Here is a 20,945-nt window from a genome sequence, read left to right as displayed (position 1 = left end):
TCCTCCCTCTCCTGGTTACCTACCTCGCCTCCCATCCATCTCCCTAATCGCACCCTGCTTCCTAAAAATAATAACACCTAGCCCTTCCTGAGCACTTATCATGAGCCAGCCACTTACCCCCTATGAACTGACTGAATTCTCACAGCTAGTATAATTAATAACCCCATGTTACAGACGGAGAAACAGGCTCAGAGAGGTGACTTGCCCCATGTGTCACAGTAGGGAGAGGCAGAACCAGGCTTTGCATTCATGCCAAGTGGATCCTGGGCCTGCACGCTGAAAGGAGCTGGTCTGCCTCTGGCCACGGAGCCCCCACTCCCACAGCCCCGGCAAGGCACTGACCCTGGATGATGGCCAACAGGATGACGATGACGAAGAAGAAGAAGGTGATGTCAAAGACCACCCGGTAGAGCTCATATTCATCTCCTGCTGGGTCCTCGATCTCGTCCCCAATGCCCCCACCAGCGCGGACACCCACATACATGTGAAACAGGTAACACTGCAAAGCAGGGCAAGAAGCACGTTAGTCACACATTCAATCACTCGACGACTCACTGAGTACCCACAAGGCCCTGAGCTGCCTGGGGCGCGCTCGCGTGGCAATGACTGAGACAGCCCTGAACCCTGCACTCACAGGGCTCACAAGCTTGGCATCAGATAGTGACAGCCCAGAAACGATCAGGGTTGTGATAGGGAGGGCTCAGGGCCAGGATGGGGAAGGCGCAGAGTAATCGGGGTGAGATGGGGGAAGCACAGGAAATGCTGAAGCTCTGAAAGCCTGGCCCAGCCTGCGTGATCAGGCAAGGCTTCCCAGAAGAGGCGCCATGTGTGAGGTGGAACGTGGTGGAAACGTCAGTTGGGAGAGAGTGTTCCTGGCCGAGGAAATCACACAGGCCATGTCACCGCTGGGGAGCAAAGGAGCTCTTGCTCCTGTGAGGAACTGAAATAGGTTCAGCGAGGCTAAGAGACAGAGGCCCTGTGAGCAAGAGCAGGGAGAGACATGAGGTCCAGCCAAAGGTCAGGGAGGGCTTCCTGTAGGAGGCAGCACTTAAGCTGAAGGGGCGGCATCAAGGGAAGGGGTGTGTGCTCTCAGGGCAGGGCCTGGGTGGGAGGGGCCGAGTGAATGTCAGATGCAAAAAGCCTGGGTTGGGAGGAAACACATGATCTTAGGGGAACTGAAGGAGGACCAGGCAACCAGAGAGCAAAAAGCAAGAAGGACTGTGGTTAGACTCAGGCCAGGCGAGCTTTCCCCGGCTTTGTAAACCATGGGGAAAGTACTGGGGAACGGCAAGAAGGTTCTGATCAGAGGGAGGGCCACGGTCGGCCTGGTACTTGGGAAAGACTTTACACAGTTTTTTCTGTGTCCCCTGGGGGCGAAAGAACCCAGTTGTCTTGGTTAAGAGTCAAGAGCAGGGACAGGTGGGAACAAGGCTGAGCGGGAAGACCTGGTCTGACGGGGTGTCAAATGTCGGGCTGAGGAGCTAGACGGTTCCTGCAAGCACAGAGCCGGATTACAGGCCCTCTCCTGAGAGGAAGCCCTGGGATGATGCTTTCAACTGTGGCCCCTGCCTCTGGTGGGTTAAATTCAGTGTGGGTTACGGCCACTGCTCTTAGAATAGAAGAGAAAACAGAAACACGCATGGTATGCTTTGCATGAGACTTTTAATTCTAGATAGTGATAACAGTAGCTCACATCTATGGAACCCTTAACACCTGCCAGGTACTATGCTAAGACTTTCAACTCCTAGTTGGTCAGGGAGCATCACTGAGTCCTAAAAGCAACGCTAGGGCTGTAGGCACTATTATTATACACCCAGTCACGGGTGAGGACACCGGAGCACGGGGCAGGTGAGTAGCCAATTCAAAACCACAAGGCTTGTAAGTCAGGCACTGTGCCTGAGCCCCTTTCTAATAATAACAGCTTTAAAAGCTCAAGTAGCAGGGTTCCTGCTGTGGCGCAACAGGAGGGCAAAGTGTGGCGTCTTGGGAGTGTTGGGACGTGGGTTCAATCCCTGGCCAGGCAGCAGCGGGTTAAGGATCCGGGGTCGCTGCAGCTGGGCTTAGGTCACAACTGTGGCTCAGATCTGATCCCTGGCCCGGGAACTCCCACATGCCATGGGACAGCAAAAAACAAAAAAACAAAAAACAAACAAACAAAATCTCAAATAACAGTAGTGGCTCACATTTACCGGGCACTATTCCAAGTGCCTCACTGAATCCTCCCAGTAAGTCGACAAGGTGGGTGCTATTACTCACCCCCTTTCCGGATGGGAAAACTGAGGGTCAGGAATGGTCAACAGCATGCCCAAGAGTGTTGGGGGCAGGGGCTCACCGTCATCATGTCATCACACTTCATGTCAGGCTCGTCCTCGTCCTCGCTCTTGTTGTAGAACTTGCGGAAGAAGTTGAAGGCCACCACGGTGTACAGGTAGACCACAACCGCCAGGAGGCCCACGGTCATCACCAGCTGGGGGCGGGGCGGGGAGCAGGTCAGCGCCTCGCTCGGCTCACCCCTCACCTTCCCAGCTGTGTGTGTCTCTGTCTCTGTCTGTCTCTCTGTCTCTGTCTCTCTGTCTCTGTCTCTCTGTCTCTGTCTGTCTCTCTGTCTCTGTCTCTCTGTCTCTGTCTCTCTGTCTCTCTCTGTCTCTCTGTCTCTCTCTCTGTCCCAGTTCGACTCCGCCCCCGGTGGCCCGCCCCACCGGCCTTGCCCCTCCTCACCTTAGCTGCCCGCCGCCCACGTCCCACTGGCGCCCGCCCCCCAGGCCGGTCCTCTCCACACCTGTTTGCCATTGTGGGTGACGGACGAGAGGATGGTACGCAGCGTCTTGACCCCCATGGCAATGTCCAGGAGGTGGGCAGCGAAGAAGAAGTTGTTGTAGTGACCCAGGAGGGACATCACCATGTACCAGCCCAGGTACAGGAACGACTGCCGGCACACGGGGTCAGGGGTCACTCAGGGGGCCCAGGAGTATTCAAGAGTGCTGGGTGTGCGCTGGGGGCCAAGGCGCCGGGGTCTCTGGTTAGGGGTTATTTGAAGGATCGGGAACATTCTAGAACCATGGGGCATTCTGGGTGAGAAACCATCCTGGGGGCGTTGGGGAACCCTCTGCAGAAGAGGTGTCCTGGGAATTGAAGAGCATTCTGGGGGACCAGGGGCCTGGGAGCAGAGGTGTTCCGGGGCTCAGGACTCAGGACTTCCCCTGCGGGTCCCTCCCCACCATGAATCCCTCCTCACGTTGTCTGTGAAGATGACCCCAAACTTCCAGATCTGGTACTTGACATCGATGGACATGAGCCTGTGGGGTGGAGGGAGGAGGGATGGCCAGAGGTGGGGGCGGGGGGGCGTCGGACCCTGACCCCCTCCGCTGCCTGCCCTCCCGGCCGTGCGGGGTCAACCTCTGCTCACCAGGTGAGCAGCCCTGGCGGTGGTTCAGGCTTGCGCTCGTTGTGGGCTGTGATCTCCAGCGTGGCCAGATCCATACCCAGCAGCTCGGCGATCCGCTCCCGCCCGTAGATGTCCCCGTGCTTGTCCAGGACCTGCGCGGGAGAGCGGGGGCCATGCAGACAAACTGGAGTGGGAGGGTCATGGCCTACACAGGGCGGGGGCGGGGGTGCGGGTGGGGGCAGTCGGAACTTTGTGCAAGAAACTGGGGATGCGTTTTCCTGGGGAGAAGGGCCAGAGCTTCCTTCAGATTCTCAGAGGGAGGGTCCACAGTGATAAAGATCCAGTTAATTCATTAGCCAAATTAATTGGGGTAAGTTACTATTATTAGGCAGGTAGACAAGGAATCCTGTATAAACTGGGCCCCTGTCAACTATCTCCTCCCACTCACCCCCTCACTCACTGTGCTTCAGCCACGCTGCCCTCCCCACAGCTCCTCAAATACACCAGGCACATTCCTACCCCAGGACCTTTGCACTGGCTGCTCCCCCCTGCCTAGGACGCTCTTCCCCCAAATTTCCTCTGGGCTCACTCCCTCACCTCCTGACCATCCATCCTGCCTGGAAGAGCAACCTCTCTGGACCCACACCCAAGGACTTCCCGCCCCTCTTCGTGGCTTTTTTTCTTCTACAGCACTCATCACCCCCTGGACACAGTACAGGTGCTCTTTTCCTTTCTTTGTTTTGCTTTTTAGGGGCCACACCCACTGCATATGGAAGCTCCCAGGCTGGGGGTCGAATCCGAGCTCCAGCTGCTAGCCTCCACCGCAGCCACAGCAACGCCAGACCCAAGCCATGTCTGGGGCCTGCACCACAGCTCACGGCAACGCTGGATCCCGACCTACTGACGGAGGCCAGGGGTTGAACCTGCAAACTCGTGGATACTAGTCAGATTCGTTTCTGCTTCACCACAAGGGAACTCCACTGTGTTCTTTATGTCTTTCCAGCTCAGTGTTTACTACTGGATTCCAGGTCCCTAAAATGGTTCCTGGCACACAGTCAATGCTCAATAATCATTTGTTGAGTGAATGACTGACCGGAACAGCCAAGACTTGTCTGATGCTTTCCTATGGGCCAGATACTGGTCACACAGTAGGTCGCGTAATCGTCACAACAGCCCTCTAAGAGGGGGTTGACCCTCTTATTCCCTCACTTTGAATATGAGGGACACTGAGGCGCAGAGAGGTGGACACAGCCGGGAGCAGAAAAGCAGACAAGCCAGCTCCAGAGTCTGTGTGCTTAAATAGGATGCCTTCCCTCCTCCCTCAAAACTAACAGTCACCGAGGACTTCCTCTGCGCCGGGCAGTAAGCTATGCCTGCGGCGTGGATCACCTCATTACAGGGACGGGGGGTGATGATCACGCCCATTTCCAGATGGGCAAATGGAGGCCAACAGAGTGGCAAAGCCCTGTGCCCAAGGTCACACACCAAGCGAGTACGTGATAGGGCTCAGATGGCCTGGTGGCAGCAAGGGACCCAGCCCGGGAGGCCCTTCCACCTTCATCCACACCCTCTCACCTTCCGCTTGACAAACTTGTCCCAGTAGTTGCTGGGGAAAGACCTGCCGAGAGAGAGGCCAGGAGATGTTAGGGCGGGAGGGAATGGGGGCACCCACCAGGGCCGGGGCGGCATGGAATTCCAGCGCCTTTCGCACAGGGGACGCCACACAGTAGGGTCACCTCTCATTCACGGTCAGGCTGTAAAGACCCCAGGCCAGGTGACATGTGCCCAGGGTCAACCCTTCCCCCCCCCCTCTGCATTCGAAGCCAGGACATGCAAAGACCCCAGAACTGCCCTCAGTGAGGAGGAGTCGGGTCGGCAGCCTGGCCCTCTTCCGGCTCCAGGGAGTGCTGTGCTCTCTCTCACTGATCTATCTCATTTTATTTGATGATTCTGGCCCTTTATTTACTAGTTCTCTAGCTGATGAGATGATGCCCTAACATCCTGCAAAGGTGGCCAATGAGTTGTGTGTGGAGGGGGAGTGGAGTAGATTTATTATGAATCCATGGATTTAGACCTCAAGTTGTGGCACTTCCTATCTTTATCAATGCTCAAATGGTCCCTGCTTTGTCCTCAGAGAGCCCCTTCTAGCTGGCGGCTGGGTCCTTTGGGCATGTCACCATGTCTCACTGAGCACTCCTTTGCTTTCTGACACAGGAGATAATCCAGGCTCATTTTACACCTCCCTGCCTCAGCCCTGAAATCTGCCACTTCTCCAGGGAGCTTGGTTCCTTGTTGCAGGAAATGGTATTTAGAAGTTGAGGTCTTGGCAGGCACTATTTCATTTTTTTTTTTCTTTTTAGGGCCGCACCTATGGCATATGGAAGTTCCAGGCCAGGGGTCCAATCAGAGCTACAGCTACAGTCTATGTCACAGCCATGGGAACATCACATCCGAGCCGCATCTGTGACCTACGTGGCAGCTTGTGAGGCCAGGGATCAAACCTGCATCCTCACGGACACTATGTGGGGATTCTGACCTGCTGAGCCACAACTCAGCCACTTCTCTAAGTTCCAAATAGTGTCTGAAACTCCCAGACACTACTTTTTTTTTTTTTTTTAGGGCTGCACCCATGGCATATGGAGGTTCCCAGGCTAAGGGTCTAATCGGAGCTGTAGCTGCCAGATATGGCAACGCTGGATCCGAGCCATGTCTGCGACCTACACCACAGTTCATGGCAACGCTGGATCCATAACCCACAGAGAGAGGCCAGGGATCGAACCTGCGTCCTTATGGATCCTAGTTGGGTTCGTTAACCAATGAGCCACCAAGGGAACTCCCCTGGGCTCAGTTTAAAAATCAAATGATTTCATAGATTTCCCACTCATGGCACCTGGCGAGAATCACATGCGGGGACAATTTAAAAGGCAGGTTTCTGGGCTCCTCCCCACTGAACCGGAATCTCCAGGGCTGGGGCCCAGGAACCTCCGTGTGTCACCAGCACTGCCCAGGTACTGTAACGCCCAGGACATCTATATTACGAAGAGGAAGATGAAGCCTTGGGGAAAATGGGTCAGAACCAGCAGTGACTGGAACCCCATCTTTCGAGGCCTGGGCTGGGACTGGAGTACAAGCCCAGCTCTGCTTCCCCACCCAGCCCGGGGTGGAGGGGTGCGGGCCCCTTACGGTGTGTTGAGCACCAGCCGGTCCCACTGCCCCTTCACGTCATCATCCTCGGGCTGCTCCGTGATGTAGAGGCCGTCAAACTCCAGCTTCCGGGCCAGTTCCTTCTCCCGCTTAAAGATCACCAGGGGCACCTAGATTGTGCAGGGAGGCCAAGGGGTGGGCGTCAGGAGACCGCAGCCCCGGCGGGAGCCAGATGTTGCGGGAGCCTGCGGGAGACCCCCCCCCCATCAGAGGCGCGTTCCCAGAGGGAGGAGGGCAGTCATGTGGAAACGCGGTCAGAGGGTCAGCACCGGGGATGGGAAGAAATACAGGGGAGCGCCCAGAAGTGGTGGCGGCTGTGGCCTGCGGCCTCCCAAGGGAAGGAGGAGGAATCAAATGAGCAGGTGAGAGGAGGTGGGAGAAAGGCACAGCCTTCCAGGCAGAGGGAACAGCATATGCAAAAGTTCTAAGCCAACCTCCATTGGTCCAGTTGTAAAATATCAAGGTTTGCTAGGCCCTCCGATCTCTCGGAGCCCATCCTGAAGTTTTCCTAACACACCTGATGGGGCATCACAAACTTCAGGCACAGCTGGTGTCGGAATCCACATCCTCCTATTAGCACCCATGTTATGGCTGAGGCCCACAGACCCTCACAGACACTGATGACAAATTTTGCTTCTTGATCCAGAAATGAACACTGTCATAGGGTAATGACCCACATCCAATCTCAGCCTGAATATCATCCTTGCTGAAGACCTGAATTCTGCATTCAACCCCCCAGCCCTTGTCCCAATGGGGGGCCCCCTCCATCCCAACTGCTGTGTGAGACCCCCAGCCCCTGCCCCAGGTCCTCTCAGTTGGTGTCCCCACCCCCCTGCAAACACACACAAGCCCCAAGGCTGTGGTCATGGCCCACCTTGAGGCAGTTGTAGCCTATGATGCAGAGAAAGGCCACCAGCGTGTGCAGCAGGCTCAGGCAGCGCAAGGCGGGCTCCATGTAGCCCGTGCTCTCCTCCAGGAAGTAGTACACCATGTTCTCGTCCTCGTCGCCTTCCACCTCCTCTCCGGCCCCGGAGCCCCAACCAGAGCCGCCACCAGAGCCTGCACCTGACAGGTCCCCGGCTGCTGAGCCCTCCATGTCATCCTCCCCTGGTGGAGAGTCCGAGACCTAAAGGGGGACAGAGGTCAGTCAGGGTGGGGACCCTGGTGTCCCGGCCACTGGTCTGCCATACCCAGAACCCGTGAACAAAGCCTCTGACCCCGAGGCCCTTGTCCGACAGTCTTGGCAGGACTGTCAACTAAGATCAAGGGGTGAGCCCAGGACCCTAGCTAGCAAATCCAACTCTGTCCTGGGACTCTGACTATTGAACCCAGTGACAGGAGGACTGAAAATAGAGTTGGTTCATCTTGACTGTCAGTGGATCCCTCAAGAGACTAATGTGAACACTAATATTAACACCAATACTAACATTCGTAGGAGCTAACATTTCTACAGCACCTTTCTCTTCCAGGTACTATTTTAAGTGCTTTACATGTGTCGACCCCCTTAACTCCCAGAGCTCTAAGATGTAGATGCTGCCATCACCCCTTACACAGATCAGGAAATTAAGGCACCGAAAGATTAAGCACTTTGCCTAATATCATGCAGCTAGTGAGTGGCAGAGCCAGGATCTGACGCCGCAGAAGCCATGCTCTGATCACTCTGCTAGACGGCCTCTCTGTCCTATCATCTAAATCCCTGGCAAGACCCTGAGGGTCCCTTTGTCCTTTGAGAGGCCTGATTCTTAGCCTTCTCCTTCTATTCCATGAGCTTCCCATTTCCTCCTCCCCACACATTTCTCTTTAGCTCATGCAAAAGCCAAAAGATGGAACTGAATCAGTGGTGTTGCCGAGGTGCAGGGTGAGTGTGGAACCCAGAACTGGCTCCCTGCTCTAATTCCTGCAAACACTCAGGCATCTGTTCCAGAGCAACCCAGATACCCACACTCATCCCCACGGGGGTCCCAAGATCCAGGTGTCCAGCTTGAACTTTCCTGAGGACCCTGAGCCCAACACCTTGTCCCTGGTGAACAGCAAGGGCCCTGGGAACCTGCTAGGGGCTGAGCCTCCCGCCCCACAGCCCAGATGAGCGCCTGGTCCTCCTGGCCCCTCTTGAGCAGCACCTTATAAAACAGCAAGATGAAGTTGATGGCAAATGCCAAGAAGAGGGCAAGGAATCGCAGAGTGTAAAAGTTCCGGGAGAGGTAGTTCTAAGACGAGGAGAGAAAGAGAAAGACAGAGCTCACAGTCCACCCACTTTGCTGGAGAAGTCACCCCATCACACCCACGACTCAGGCACTGCAGTCCTCGGTATCTGGCCCCACAACCTCCCACTTACTGACAGCTCACTCTGTACACCCAGGCCGGGGCTACGAGCTTTATAGGCATGAACCTGTTTCTCACCGCGACCCTCTGAAGTGGGTGCTGCTGATAGGCCCATGTTATAAACAAGGATGGAGGATGGGGGTGGGAAGCCGAGGCCAGTGGCTCCAGGTGAGCAAGGGTGTGGGGGCTGGAAAAAGGATGCTGAACAGCCCAGGGAGCCAAGGGAGGACCACCTAAACATGCTGCCCTGTGCCTGGGTTCTGCTCTGTCTGGGGACATCTCTGTCCTCTGCCCAGCCTGGGTTCCCCTCAGAGCTGAGTCTGGCACAGGTGGGCTCAAGAGCAGGATGGGGGGAGAGGTGGTGTGAAGGTGCGTTTCCCTGGGCAAGGAGGCTTCGGGGTGCCCTTGCTGGGTCCTCACCAAGAACTTCACCCTCTGTACTTCCAGTTCTCCCCAGAATTCCAGGCCCCCGCTTCCACCCTCCTCCTTCTTTGGAGGGGGTGGAGGAGGAGCTGTCTTCTTGGGGGGCTCTGGTGGGGGCTTGGGGACTTCTTCCTTCTCCCCATTCTCAGCACTGCAGGGCAGGACACAGAGAGAGTGAGGAGGTGCCTGAGAAATGCATTCATTCATTCACCCATCCATCCATTCATTCATTCAAAGCCACAGGGCCCACCCCATGCCTGGTCCAGGTCTAGATGGTGCTGGGGACATAGTGGTGAGACAACCTCCAGCCCTGTCTGCATGGAGCTCCAGTCCCGTCACCAGGCCCCAGAGTGATCAGGGCTTGGATGGGGTAAGTTCAGGAGACACCTCTTCAACTTGGGGGGGGGGCGGGGGCGGTATCAAGGTTGGCTTCCTGGAGAAGGAGACATGTGAGCCAAGATGGGAAGGAGGAAGAAGGTTGAGATGAAGCGTGGGGGAAGGTGCTGCAGGCAGCAGGAGTGGCTGGTAGAAAGGCTTGGGGGTAAGACAGGAGCATTCCTTTCTCTGCTGCCTTTCACAGAGCCCCTCCTTGGGGCCGGGGCCTGGACCATGCTGAGGTCACAGGGTGACCAGGGCAGCTTCAGGCCCTGACCTCAGGAGGCTCCCAGTCCAAGAAGGAGGCAGCGATAGGGGCTGGGCCTCCTTGGACCTCAAAGCCACTTACTCAGCTTTCTCAGGCTCTGGCTCCGGCTCCGGTTCCGGCTCCGGCGGCAGCTCCTCTTCCTCTCCATCCACCTGGTGGCAGGGTGAGCATCAGGACTGAGCCCACACCCCCAGTACCTCTCAGGGCTGACCTGCCCGTTCCTCTCTGGGTCCCCTTCTGGCTGTTTCCCCTGGGCAATCCAAGCTTTGCTCTCCTCCCACCTCCCAGAAGAGGGATTACAAATTCTTTAAGAGGGAAAAATGAGGCTGGAGAGGTGAGGTTTTAGGAAACACTGCAGAGTCAGGCTGAGTCCAAGTGGAGCTCTTCCTCCACCAGGGCTTCCCATCACCTTGACAACCGCAGCCCCCTAGACCTCATCACCCCGAGGGCCTGGGCATGCTCTAGGGGCCTCTGTCCCGTGGGCTACTTAATTCCCCACCCCCTCCGTATCTCTTTCCCAGGGTCCCTAACCCTATCTTGGGTCTTTTTAGTTCTTGTCCCATTTCCCCTCTAATTTGGTCTTTGGATCTCTTGCCGTCTCTGGCCCCAGTTATCTTTTTCTCTGTTTCTCCCAGACGCACAACCACCCGGCCGCCTGGTCTCCATCTCTGCATCCATCTCTGCGCCTGTCTCCACATATCTCTGAGGTTCCTCTTTCTCTGCACACGCCAACCACCCTCTGTTATTAGAGTCTCTCCTTCCCTCTCTCGCCCTCCATCCTACCCCCAAAGACTCGAGAACCCTGAAGCCCCTGCCCGCAGGCTCACCCCCAGCTTCCTCTTGATGATAGGGGAGCCCTCGGGCGTGGGCGGCTCCGCAGGCGTCGTGTCACCCATGTCCCCGAGGCCGCCAGCCCCTTCGGGCCGGAAGGGGCCCCCTTCGGCCACGGCCACAGCCCCGTCTGCGCCTCCCGGGCCGGCCTCCTGCACCGCCACCTCCTCGTCGCCCGCGCCCTCCAGGGCTTCGCCCGCGCCCTCGCCCGCGCCCTCGCCGTCCGCCTCGCCGCCGGGCCCAGCCGGCTGCTCGCCGTGCACCTCGTCGCCCGTGGGATCGGGCATGCCCGCCAGGAGCTCGGTCACCGTCACCTTCTTGGCACCCTCCACCAGGCCGCCACCAAAGAGCGAGCCCCAGAGCAGGCGCAGCGCGCCCGCCGCCGCCCCGGCCCCCGCCGCCCCCGCGTGCGCCAGCGCCGCCCAGAGCAGCGCGGCCAGCGCCGTGGCCGCCTCCCGCGCTGTGAGCCGCCGCAGCCGCCGCACGCGCCGCCGCAGGCTGCGGTAGCTGAGGCCGCGCAGAGCCCGGCTCGTGGCCGCTGCCAGCCGCGCCGTCAAGCCGGCCGCCGCGGTCCCCGCCGCGCCCTCGGGCCCCACCGCGCCCTCCTCCGCGCCCTCAGCGCCCGCCTCCGCCAGGCCCGCGCCCTCGTCCTCATCCTCCTCCGGCTCGCCCTCGGGCTCCGAGATCTGTGCAGCGATCTGCATCTCGAAGATGGTGTCCTCGCAGAAGCTCACGAAGAGCTCCATCTTCTCCGACTCGCCACCCTCGTTCACCACGTCGAAGATGAACTGACGCTTCGACTCCTTCACCTGCAGCGCGGGGCAGAGGGGACGTGATGGGGAGCCGTCCAGTCCGCAGGGACTTGGGACAAGGGCAGTCGCGGCTGCGAGCGAGCGTTCGCCGCAGCAGCCACCGTTTTAAGCGACGGTCGTTGTTTTTATTATTAGTCACAAACCTATGCAGTGATTGCTGAAGATGCACTTGTAAATAGAACTTCAGCAAGGCCGGCCCCGGATCAAGCATTTTACATATGGCATCCAAGCAATCCTCACAAACCATCCTAGTTAGGGGCTATTATCCATCCCTGTTTCATAGGTGAGGAAATGGAGGCCCACATAGTCAAGTGCTCAGAGTGATGGAGCTGAGAGGTGGTGGGTGTAGGATTCCAATCCCCCACAAGCTGGTTCCAGAATCAATGGTTTTGGCTCTCCCCCCACCCTCCCAGGGCAGGTGTCTAATTGGAGCTGCAGCTGCCAGGCTACACCACAGCCACAGCCATGCCAGATCGGAACAGCATCTAAGACCCACGCCAGCAGCTTGCTTGCAGTTAACCTACTGAACAAGGCCAGGGATCAAACATCCTCATGGATGCTAGTTGGGTTCTTAACCCACTGAGCCACACAGAAACTCCACTTTTGGCTTCTTTGAGGGACGGACAATAATGGTTGAGAGCAAAGGTTTTGCAGCCAGCCTGCCTGGCTTTGAATCCTGATTCTGCCACTAAGTTAGAGATAACTCTCTGGGCCTCAGTTTCCCCGTCTGTAAATCAGGGAATAATGATACGACCTATGCATATTATGGTTGGTGTGAGGATTAAACACGTTAATAGAGATTGAGTGATTAGAACAGCGCCTGGCACGTACTAAATGCCGCACAGTGTCTGCTGTCATAGCACTGCTGCGTGAGTGCTGGCGGGCCTCGTGGGCTCTGGACCCGTAGGAGGCGGTGGGAATGGGAAGGAGCGAGCAGGAGGAAGTGGGTGTTTAGAGGACTAACACTGACAGAAAGAGTGCGCACATGGAGGGCACGTAAGGGGGGGTGGGGGAGGGGGGAAGGGTGGAGCGCCCGCTCAGGTACAAGAGTGTGAGGAGCCAGTGGTGAGCCAGGGCTTCCTGCTGATGATGCACAGACATCCTGGGTGCACGGATGCTGCAATGGCTTTTAAGGCAGATTGGAGAGGAGCATGAGTATACAGTGGTGCCCCAAGAAACACAGGTGAGTGTGCAAAATCTGGGGGGTTCCGTGATGTGTGTGAAGAGGCTGCTGCGCAGGAGCCTGTGGGGGGTACCAGGGGCTAAGGGAGGAGTCGGGTGCGAGGGGGGTGTGGCGGCATGGGAGGATGTGGGAAGAATGTGACGTGCCGGGCTCAGTGTGCTCCGCGGACCTGGCCACGTGGTCAGGCTGGGAAGGCCTGGGCAAAACCAGGGCGGGGGAGTGCCAGTGTGGGAGGGGTCTGCAATCAGATGGTCAGTGCACGTGCAGCAGGATGAGTGTGCAGAGGGAGCCGGGAATCAGCGTAAGAGGGCCTGGAACATGAAGGCAGGGCTCAGGGCGGGGCACAAGCCTAGGTGTGCATGAGCTACGTGTTACTGAGGAGATGCAAGGGGCCCAGGTGTTGAGGAGATGAGGGGAGGGCAAGCCTCATGGACTGTGAGTGTAAGATGGGAAGGGTGTGCAAGAGCAAGGGGGAGGAGTGTGTAGATGCCTGGGGTCATCTAAGGGACACGTGAGTGCAAGGAGCAGGTAAGGGGCTCGCAGGCTTGGTGTGCATTGCGAGAGTGTGAGCAGGAGGGCCACCTGGATGACAGGGCTGGGCACTGAGCAAGCATGAGGGGCACATGGGAGTGTGTGAGGTGGGCTCCGGGTGTGCCAAGGGCATGTTAGCAAGTGAGTGTGTGAGGGGCATTTAAACACTTATGAGGAGTTCCCTTTGCGGCTCAGTGGTTAATGAATCCAACTAGGCACCATAAGGATGAGGGTTTGATCCCCGGCCTTGATCAGTGGGTTAGGATCTGGCATTGCCGTGAGCTGTGGTGTAGGTCGCAGACGAGGCTTGGATCTGGCGTGGCTGTGGCTGTGGTGTAGGCTGGCAGCTGTAGCTTTGATTCGACCCCTAGCCTGGGCACTTCCACATGCTGTGGGTGAAGCCCTAAAAAGCAAAAACAAAAAAAACAAACAACAACAACAAAAACCCAAAACAAAAATTAAAAACCCACCACTTATGGGCTCGAGCATATCAGGCCAAGGAGTAGGCTGGGCCATCACCCTGGTGGCGGCTCTTGCAGATGAACTGGGGAGGGTGGTCCAAGAGCACGTGGGTGAGCATGGGTGTATCAAGGCATATGTTGGTGAATGAGTGAGGGGTGAGCAATCATATGGTGTGCCAGAGCTGCAGGAAGGCACACTTGGTATCCCCCGAGTGAGTGTGCAAGAGATGTGCACCCCTATGTATGCCTAGAATAAGCAGGATGGACACTCGGCATTTGGGGGCACGGGCGGTGACTGGTGAGGGGTGGGCCAGCATATAGGACACCCCAGAGCTCCCAAGGTGAGTGTGCAAAAGAGTGGGTGTGGACAGAGCAGGGCCAAGAGAGGGCACACCAGAGGCTGCTAGGAAGGTGAGCAAGGTGTATGTCACCACGTGGGCTCAAGTATGAGAGAGTACAGCCATAGTGGGGGCACAGGGCCGCTGCTGCGTGTATGAGGGTTTACCTCCATGTGTGGGTCGAGCCTGCAAGAGGTGTTCATGGGAGAACCCGGGATGCACCGCGAGGGCACAGCAGCGCTCATACAACGTACGCAAAAGGGCGGGCATGGACTTGCACGAGTGGAGCAGGGGCCCACCAGTCTGCAGAGCAGGTGTGCAAAGCGTGCACAGCCCCATGTGGGGTCCAAGGGTGCAAGGAGCATGCCCCGAAGCCCGGGGAGGCGAGCGTGCAGGTTTGCGGGTCCACCCACCTGGGGCATCTCCCACTGGGCGCGGTTGGTCTCCGATATCTCAAAGTAGATACGCTCGATGCGGCGCGAGGCGCCCATGATCTCGATGCGGCCCAGGTAGGGCCGGAAGTACTCGAGGATGCTCTCCGCCAGCTCGAGGAAGTTGCGCAGGCGCGGGTCGTGCGGCACGTGCTCCGACAAGTTGGTCAGCAGCACAGCTACGTTGAAGCCAATGTCACGGGCTGGCTCCTGGAAGCGGTTGGCGAACTCCTCGCAGTCGATCATCTCGTTCTCATCCGCTTCAGAGCACGAAAGCAGGAACTGGATTTCCGGACCGGTGAACTGCTTCTGGCTGTCCATGGCCTGGGGTGTGGGCAGGGGTAAGGGGGTGCCGGGGTTAGAGGGGAGTGGCCTAGGGAGCCCCACAGCCCTTGCTGAAACAACTATAGATTTTTCAGACAGCAAAGTCCAGAATCATGTCACCAGCATCCAAGGCCGACACCCTGCCGGGTGGCATGGATAAGACTATACCAACCATTAAAATGCTCAATGCTACATTTCCACAGCATTGAGCCACCACCCACCGTCAGATACATTCCATTCTCAGGGACGGTAAGATGTGAATTGATGGAACTCGGCCCTTGTGTAGCAGTTGCCTCAAGCTCCCATCTTGGCGAGCCCCTGCAGGCCTGCTCTGTACAGGCGGCAACTATGGGCTGTACCAGAGGCTCTCCTGAACTTCTGGCTGTGGGTGCGACCCATCCCTTTGGGGTCAGGGAGCAGGAAGAGATGGAAGTATGGCATTTCTCTCCCTGGCCCTCTCTATGCTGGCCGTCTCTCCCTCAAAGGTCAGTCAAGCCATCCTGCCCACACAGCTCCTTCTGTCGCCAAGTTAGATAATGACTCTTTCCTCCATACCAGTCCCCTTAAGGCCAGGGCCCTGAATGATACATACCACCACCGCTGCCCCTTCCCCCAGGGTCTTTGCACCCACCTCCCACCATTTCCAGCAACTAAATAATTGGCACCCGACACCATGGAGGCCTCTGAATTCCAACTGGTAATAAATTTATGTGCCCATCACCCCAGAATGAACGAATGCCCCTGATGACATACTTGTCAACTGCTATATATTTAAGAACTAAAACATGTCAGGTATGCTTGGAGACTTCTGGGTACCCTGCTTGTGTTCCATTCCCCCCACCCGCCCCCAGGTAACCATCATCCTGGGGTCGGTGCATCCTTCTAAAGAACCATGTGTCACACGGATGGACCTAGAGGGTATTATACTTAGTGAAGTAAGTCAGACAAGTATTGTACATTATCACTTATATGTGGAATCTAAAAAATAAATGAATATAACAAAACAGACACAGACTCACAGATACAGAGAACAAACTAGAACAAACCAATGGGGAGATGGCGGTGGGGAGGGGCAAGATAGGGATGGGGATTAAGAGATACAAACTACTATGTATAAAATAAATAACCTACAAGGCTATACTTCATAGCACAGAGAACATAGCCAATACTTTACAATAATTTTAAATGGGGTATAACCTATAAAATACTGAATCGCTATGTTGTACATTTGAAACTAATATAATATTGTAAACCAACGATACTTCAATAAAAACAGAAGTATGTGGGAGTTCCTGCTGTGGCACAGTGGGTTAAGGATCCACCTGCAGCGGCTCGGGTCCCTGCAGAGGCCCAGGTTTGATACCTGGCCCACGCAGTGGGTTAAACGATATGGCATTGCTGCAGCAGCTGTGGCGTAGGTCACAACTGTGGCTCGGATTCCATCTCTGGCCCAGGAAGTTCCATAAGCCATGGGTGCAGCCATAGAAATTTTAAAAAAAGAAGTTATGTGTCAATACTTTTACTATTTATATTCTGTCATTTTCTCACACAAAAAAATGGTATCCTGTGCATTATTTTGACTTAAAGAACAGCTAAAATCATGTAATTTTTCTTTTCCACTCAAATGTATGTTGATTCCAAGATCTATCCTTATTATATATGGATCAAATGAAAGCCTTTTCACTGCTGCATAGTATTCCTCTTTTAGAAATACAACACTCTATCTAGTCTCCTGATGACAGACATTTAGATTGTTTTCAGTTTTGACTTTATAGACACTTTCCTGTAACATTCTTGTGCTGATCTCCAACACACTTTTTTGCAAGAGCTTCTCTGGGGCAGTCTTTCAAATGTTTTGAGTGCACCCACAGTAAGAATGCATTTTACAATGTGACTCAAAAAAAAAAAAAAAAAAAAGATCTCGTGACACAATTCTTACTTTCACTAGGTAATACACTCTGCAGTGTTCCATTCTATTTTATTTTTTAAAGATGCCGGTCATGACTTAACTAAGTCAATTTCATGACCAACAGATGGCTTGCCACATGCAAGCCTGAGAAACGCTGCTCTGGGGTATGATCAGAAGTGAAGTTTTCTGTCTCTAAAAAGTGCTTTGTAGCCAAGAACTTTGCAACATGCTTTCTAAATGAGTAACACGCTTTGCAAATCATGAAGGGCTCTGGAAACCACAGAGCGTGGAGACATAATCGCACAGGAACTCTACCTGCAACCTGGCTCCTTCCCTTCTGATGCAGTGTTAACACAGCCCTTCTTAAAATCCGAACCCTCCGCATGGGACCCGGGACTCCATCCCTTCCGTTTGGTCCTGGACTACGCTCTTGTGAGTTGCTGCTCTCTCTCTGTCACTGTCCATGTGACTATCCCTTTCTTTTGAAACATCTTCTTTTCTGACTATTGTCAGTTTCCTTTGCTGGAAGTTCCTTCTCTTCCAGAGAAGGTCGGAGGGGATCCAGGCTTATACTGTGAACACTTTTCTTGAGACCTGCACACTTCACGGAGATATGAGCAAGGCCCAAGGCTCGGCTGCCGTTCCATGCCAATGGGTGTGAAGTCTACATTCCAGCCCCGACTGCGCCCCAGCATCCAAACACTTACAGCCCAAGCCCTACGTGACATTTCTTTGTGAAAAAGGCTACAACTGAACTCTTGATTTCAAAACCTCTCCTCCCACAGTCTTACCCATCTCAGGAATAGCATTGCCACCCCCCAGGTGCTGAAGTTAAAAACCTTTGAGTCATCTTTGATTCCTCTCTTTAATCTCACTGCCCACACCTAATCCATCAGCAAATCTGTCAGTTCTGCTTTCAACAGATCTAGGACACACACACACACACACACACACATACACACACACATTCTGTCCCCTCCCTGGCCCCCAACCTGGTTTTGTCCCCCACGAGACCACCTCAGCAACCTCCACCCGGGACTCCCTGCTTCACTTCTGTCCCCACAGTCCCTTCCCCACACACAGATGGAGGGACCCTATAAACATCTGAGTCAGGTCACACCCCTCCCCTGCTCAGAATCCTCCTTAGCTCCATGTCACTCAGGTCTGCCATGCAGCCACCCAGGCCCTGCACCCCTGCCCCCTCACCTCTTAGGCTTAGTTCTTTCCTCTCTCCCCTCAACAGCCTCCTCCAGCCACACCGGCTGCCTCTGCATCCCTCCTGTTCCCACCTTTCAGCCTTTACACTTGCTGTCGCCTTTGCTGGGGAGGACACAACCCCCCGCGCCTTCCCAGGTACCTTCTAGCTCTCAGCTTCAGTGCCCTTTTCCAGAAAGTCCTTCCCTGACCACTTGGTTTACAGGGCTTACTCCACCCATGCTCGCTCGCACACCACCCTGCTCCTTCCCTTCAGGCCACAGGTGATGACCGGAAATCATTTCATTTAAGTATTTCCATCTGCCCCTTCCCCACTAGGCTATCAGCTCGGAGGGTGGGGTCTCTGTTTTGTTCACCAACAGGTGTTTAGTGCATCCTTGTCAAGGGAATTGAGTATCTGGAAAACTGAGAAGAACTTTAACTCTGTTACAACTTTTGGAACTTGAGAAGTCCTTTTTTTTTTTTTTTTTTTTTAAGGTACAAATACTATGGAAAGAAGTATGGAGATACCTCAGAAAACTAAATATAGAACTCCCAAACGACCCAGCAATCCCACTCTTGGACATATATCTGCACTTTCTTTGAAAAAGACACATGTAGTATGTTCATTGCACCGCTATTCACAATAGCCAAGACATGGAAACAACCTAAATGTCTATCGACAGATGATTGGATTAAGGAGATGTGGTATATACACAATGGGGTACTACTAAGCAATCAAAAAGAACAAAATAATGCCATTTGCAGCAACATGGGTGGAACTAGAGACTCTCATACTAAGTGAGGTAAGTCAGAAAGACAAATCCCATATGATATCACTTATATCTGGAATCTAATATACGGCACAGATGAACATTTGCACAGAAAAGAAATTTATGGACTTGGAAAACAGACTTGTGGTTGCCGAGGGGGAGGGAGAGGGAATGGGATGGACTGGGAATCTGGGGTTAATAGATGCAAACTATTGCCTTTGGAATAAGCAGCGACATCCTGGTGTACAGCAATGGGAACTGTATTTAATCACTTATGATGGGGCATGATGGAGGATAATGTGAGAAAAAGAGTGTATATATGTAAGTGTGACTGGGTCACTTTGCTGTACAGTAGAAAATTGACAGAATGCTATAAACCAGCTATAATGGAAAAAATAAAAATCATTAAAAAAAAAAAAGAAGAAGTCCTTTTTGGAGTTCACTATGTGATGCAGTGGGTTAAGAATCTGACTGCAGCAGCTCAGGTTGCCACAGAGGTTCAGATCCCGTCACTGGCCTGGTGCAGTGGGTTACCAGTGGTGCAAAGATCCCATGTTGCCACAGCTGCTGCATAGGTCACCACTGAGGCTATCAGATTCAGTCCCTGGCCCAGGAACTTCCATATGCTGTGGGTGTGGCATATGGATTATAAAAAAGAAGTCTTTTTTTTTTTTTTTTTTTTTTTTTTTTTTTTTTTTTTTTTGGCCATGCCCAAAAAACTTCCATGTGCTGTGGGTGTGACCAAAAAAAACAAAAATCCTGAACGGGCCTTTTTTTTTTGTTTGTCTTTTTGCCTTTTCTAGGGCTGCTCCTGCGGCATATGGAGGTTCCCAGGCTAGGGGTCGAAGCAGAGCTGTAGCCGCCAGCCTACGCCAGAACCACAGCAACGAGGGATCTGAGCCGAGTCTGCAACCTACACCATAGCTCACAGCAACGCCGGATCCTTAACCCACTGAGCAAGGCCAGGGATCGAACCCGCAACCTCATGGTTCCTAGTCGGATTCATTAACTACTGCACCATGATGGGAACTCCTGAACCTGTCTTTTAAACTATAAAAAAACTGAAAAGCATGCTGTAAAATACCAGATTTGTAAAGAGCGAGAGAATTCATATAATGCTTTGCATTTTGAAAACCATATGATAATGCTTGGAAAAGGCTGAACATTTAGAAATGAGAATATTGCCCTTTTGCAATCTCTAATGGACTAAAGTGTCTGGGCATTGAATACCAATGGTTGCTGACATCACAAAGGGAGAGATGATGGGCCAAGCTGGGCCTCTTGATAGATGTATGAAGTGCCACAAAGGAAGGTGCTGGCAAAAAACAACAAAAACAAAACCCTCCAGGAGTTCCTATTGTGGTGCAGCAGAAATGAATCCAAATGGTAACCACAAGATTGCAGGTTCGATCCCTGGCCTCGCTCAGTGAGTTAAGGATCTGGGGTTGCCGTGAGCTGTGGTGTACGTCACAGACACAGCTTGGATCCCGCATTGCTGTGGCTGTGGTGTAGGCTGGCAGCTGTAGCTCTGATTTGACCCCTAGACTGGGAACTTCTATATGCCGTTAAAAAGCAAAAAAAACAAACAAACAAAACCTCTCTAAACCTGAATCTGATGGAACTTTTTAACCTAAGTCCCAGTTTACAGGAAATGCAGGGGATGAGGAGAACATTAAATGACACCACCAGGTTGCATCAGCCAGATTTTAGCTGTGGGAAACTCCACAACAAGGACAGCACCAGCTAAGGACAGCCGAGAGCCACATGTGGTCCTGAGCCCTTGTATCGAGGCTGGTGCCAAGTGAGATGTGCTGACAGTGTAAAATACACATAGATTTTAAAGACTTAGTATAAAAAAGGAACTTAAGGGAGTTCCCGTCGTGGCACAGTGGTTAACAAATCCGACTAGGAACCATGAGGTTGCGGGTTCGATCCCTGGCCTTGCTCAGTGGGTTAAGGATCCGGCATTGCCGTGAGCTGTGGTGTAGGTTGTAGACGCGGCTCGGATCCCTCGTTGCTGTGGCTCTGGCTTAGGCTGGTGGCTACAGCTCCGATTGGACCCCTAGTCTGGGAACCTCCATATGCCGCAGGAGCAGCCCAAAGAAATAGCAAAAAGACAAAAAAAAAAAAAAAAAAAAAAAAAAAAAAAGGAACTTAAAATATCTAGTAATTTATATTGAC

General features: G+C 54.1%; 2 protein-coding genes across 3 annotated transcripts in view; both read right to left on the bottom strand.

Moving 5' to 3' along the window:
• Positions 1-20,945, bottom strand: part of NFKBIB (NFKB inhibitor beta) — a 1,076,695-nt gene that overhangs the window by 255,179 nt on the left and 800,571 nt on the right. The gene's annotated exons all lie outside the window — the stretch shown is intronic.
• The window catches only part of RYR1 (ryanodine receptor 1), a 117,937-nt gene that overhangs the window by 945 nt on the left and 96,047 nt on the right, over positions 1-20,945 (bottom strand). For both annotated transcript variants that reach the window (XM_084958575.1, NM_001001534.2), the window contains 13 exon segments: positions 14,547-14,888; positions 10,805-11,617; positions 10,059-10,129; positions 9,332-9,485; positions 8,710-8,796; positions 7,464-7,715; positions 6,569-6,699; positions 4,961-5,003; positions 3,407-3,537; positions 3,236-3,296; positions 2,780-2,926; positions 2,333-2,467; positions 343-499 (listed from right to left, as the gene is read on the bottom strand). In XM_084958575.1, the coding sequence (XP_084814701.1) occupies positions 343-499; positions 2,333-2,467; positions 2,780-2,926; positions 3,236-3,296; positions 3,407-3,537; positions 4,961-5,003; positions 6,569-6,699; positions 7,464-7,715; positions 8,710-8,796; positions 9,332-9,485; positions 10,059-10,129; positions 10,805-11,617; positions 14,547-14,888 (2,524 nt within the window).

This window comes from Sus scrofa, chromosome 6, assembly GCF_054392235.1.
Source record: "Sus scrofa isolate SSC_HxYL_T2T_F1_AM1 chromosome 6, Sscrofa_HxYL_maternal_Yorkshire_Landrace_v2.0, whole genome shotgun sequence".
NCBI lineage: Eukaryota > Metazoa > Chordata > Mammalia > Artiodactyla > Suidae > Sus > Sus scrofa.
Note: the sequence above shows the minus strand (reverse complement) of the source record. Positions and strands in the feature narration are given on the sequence as shown.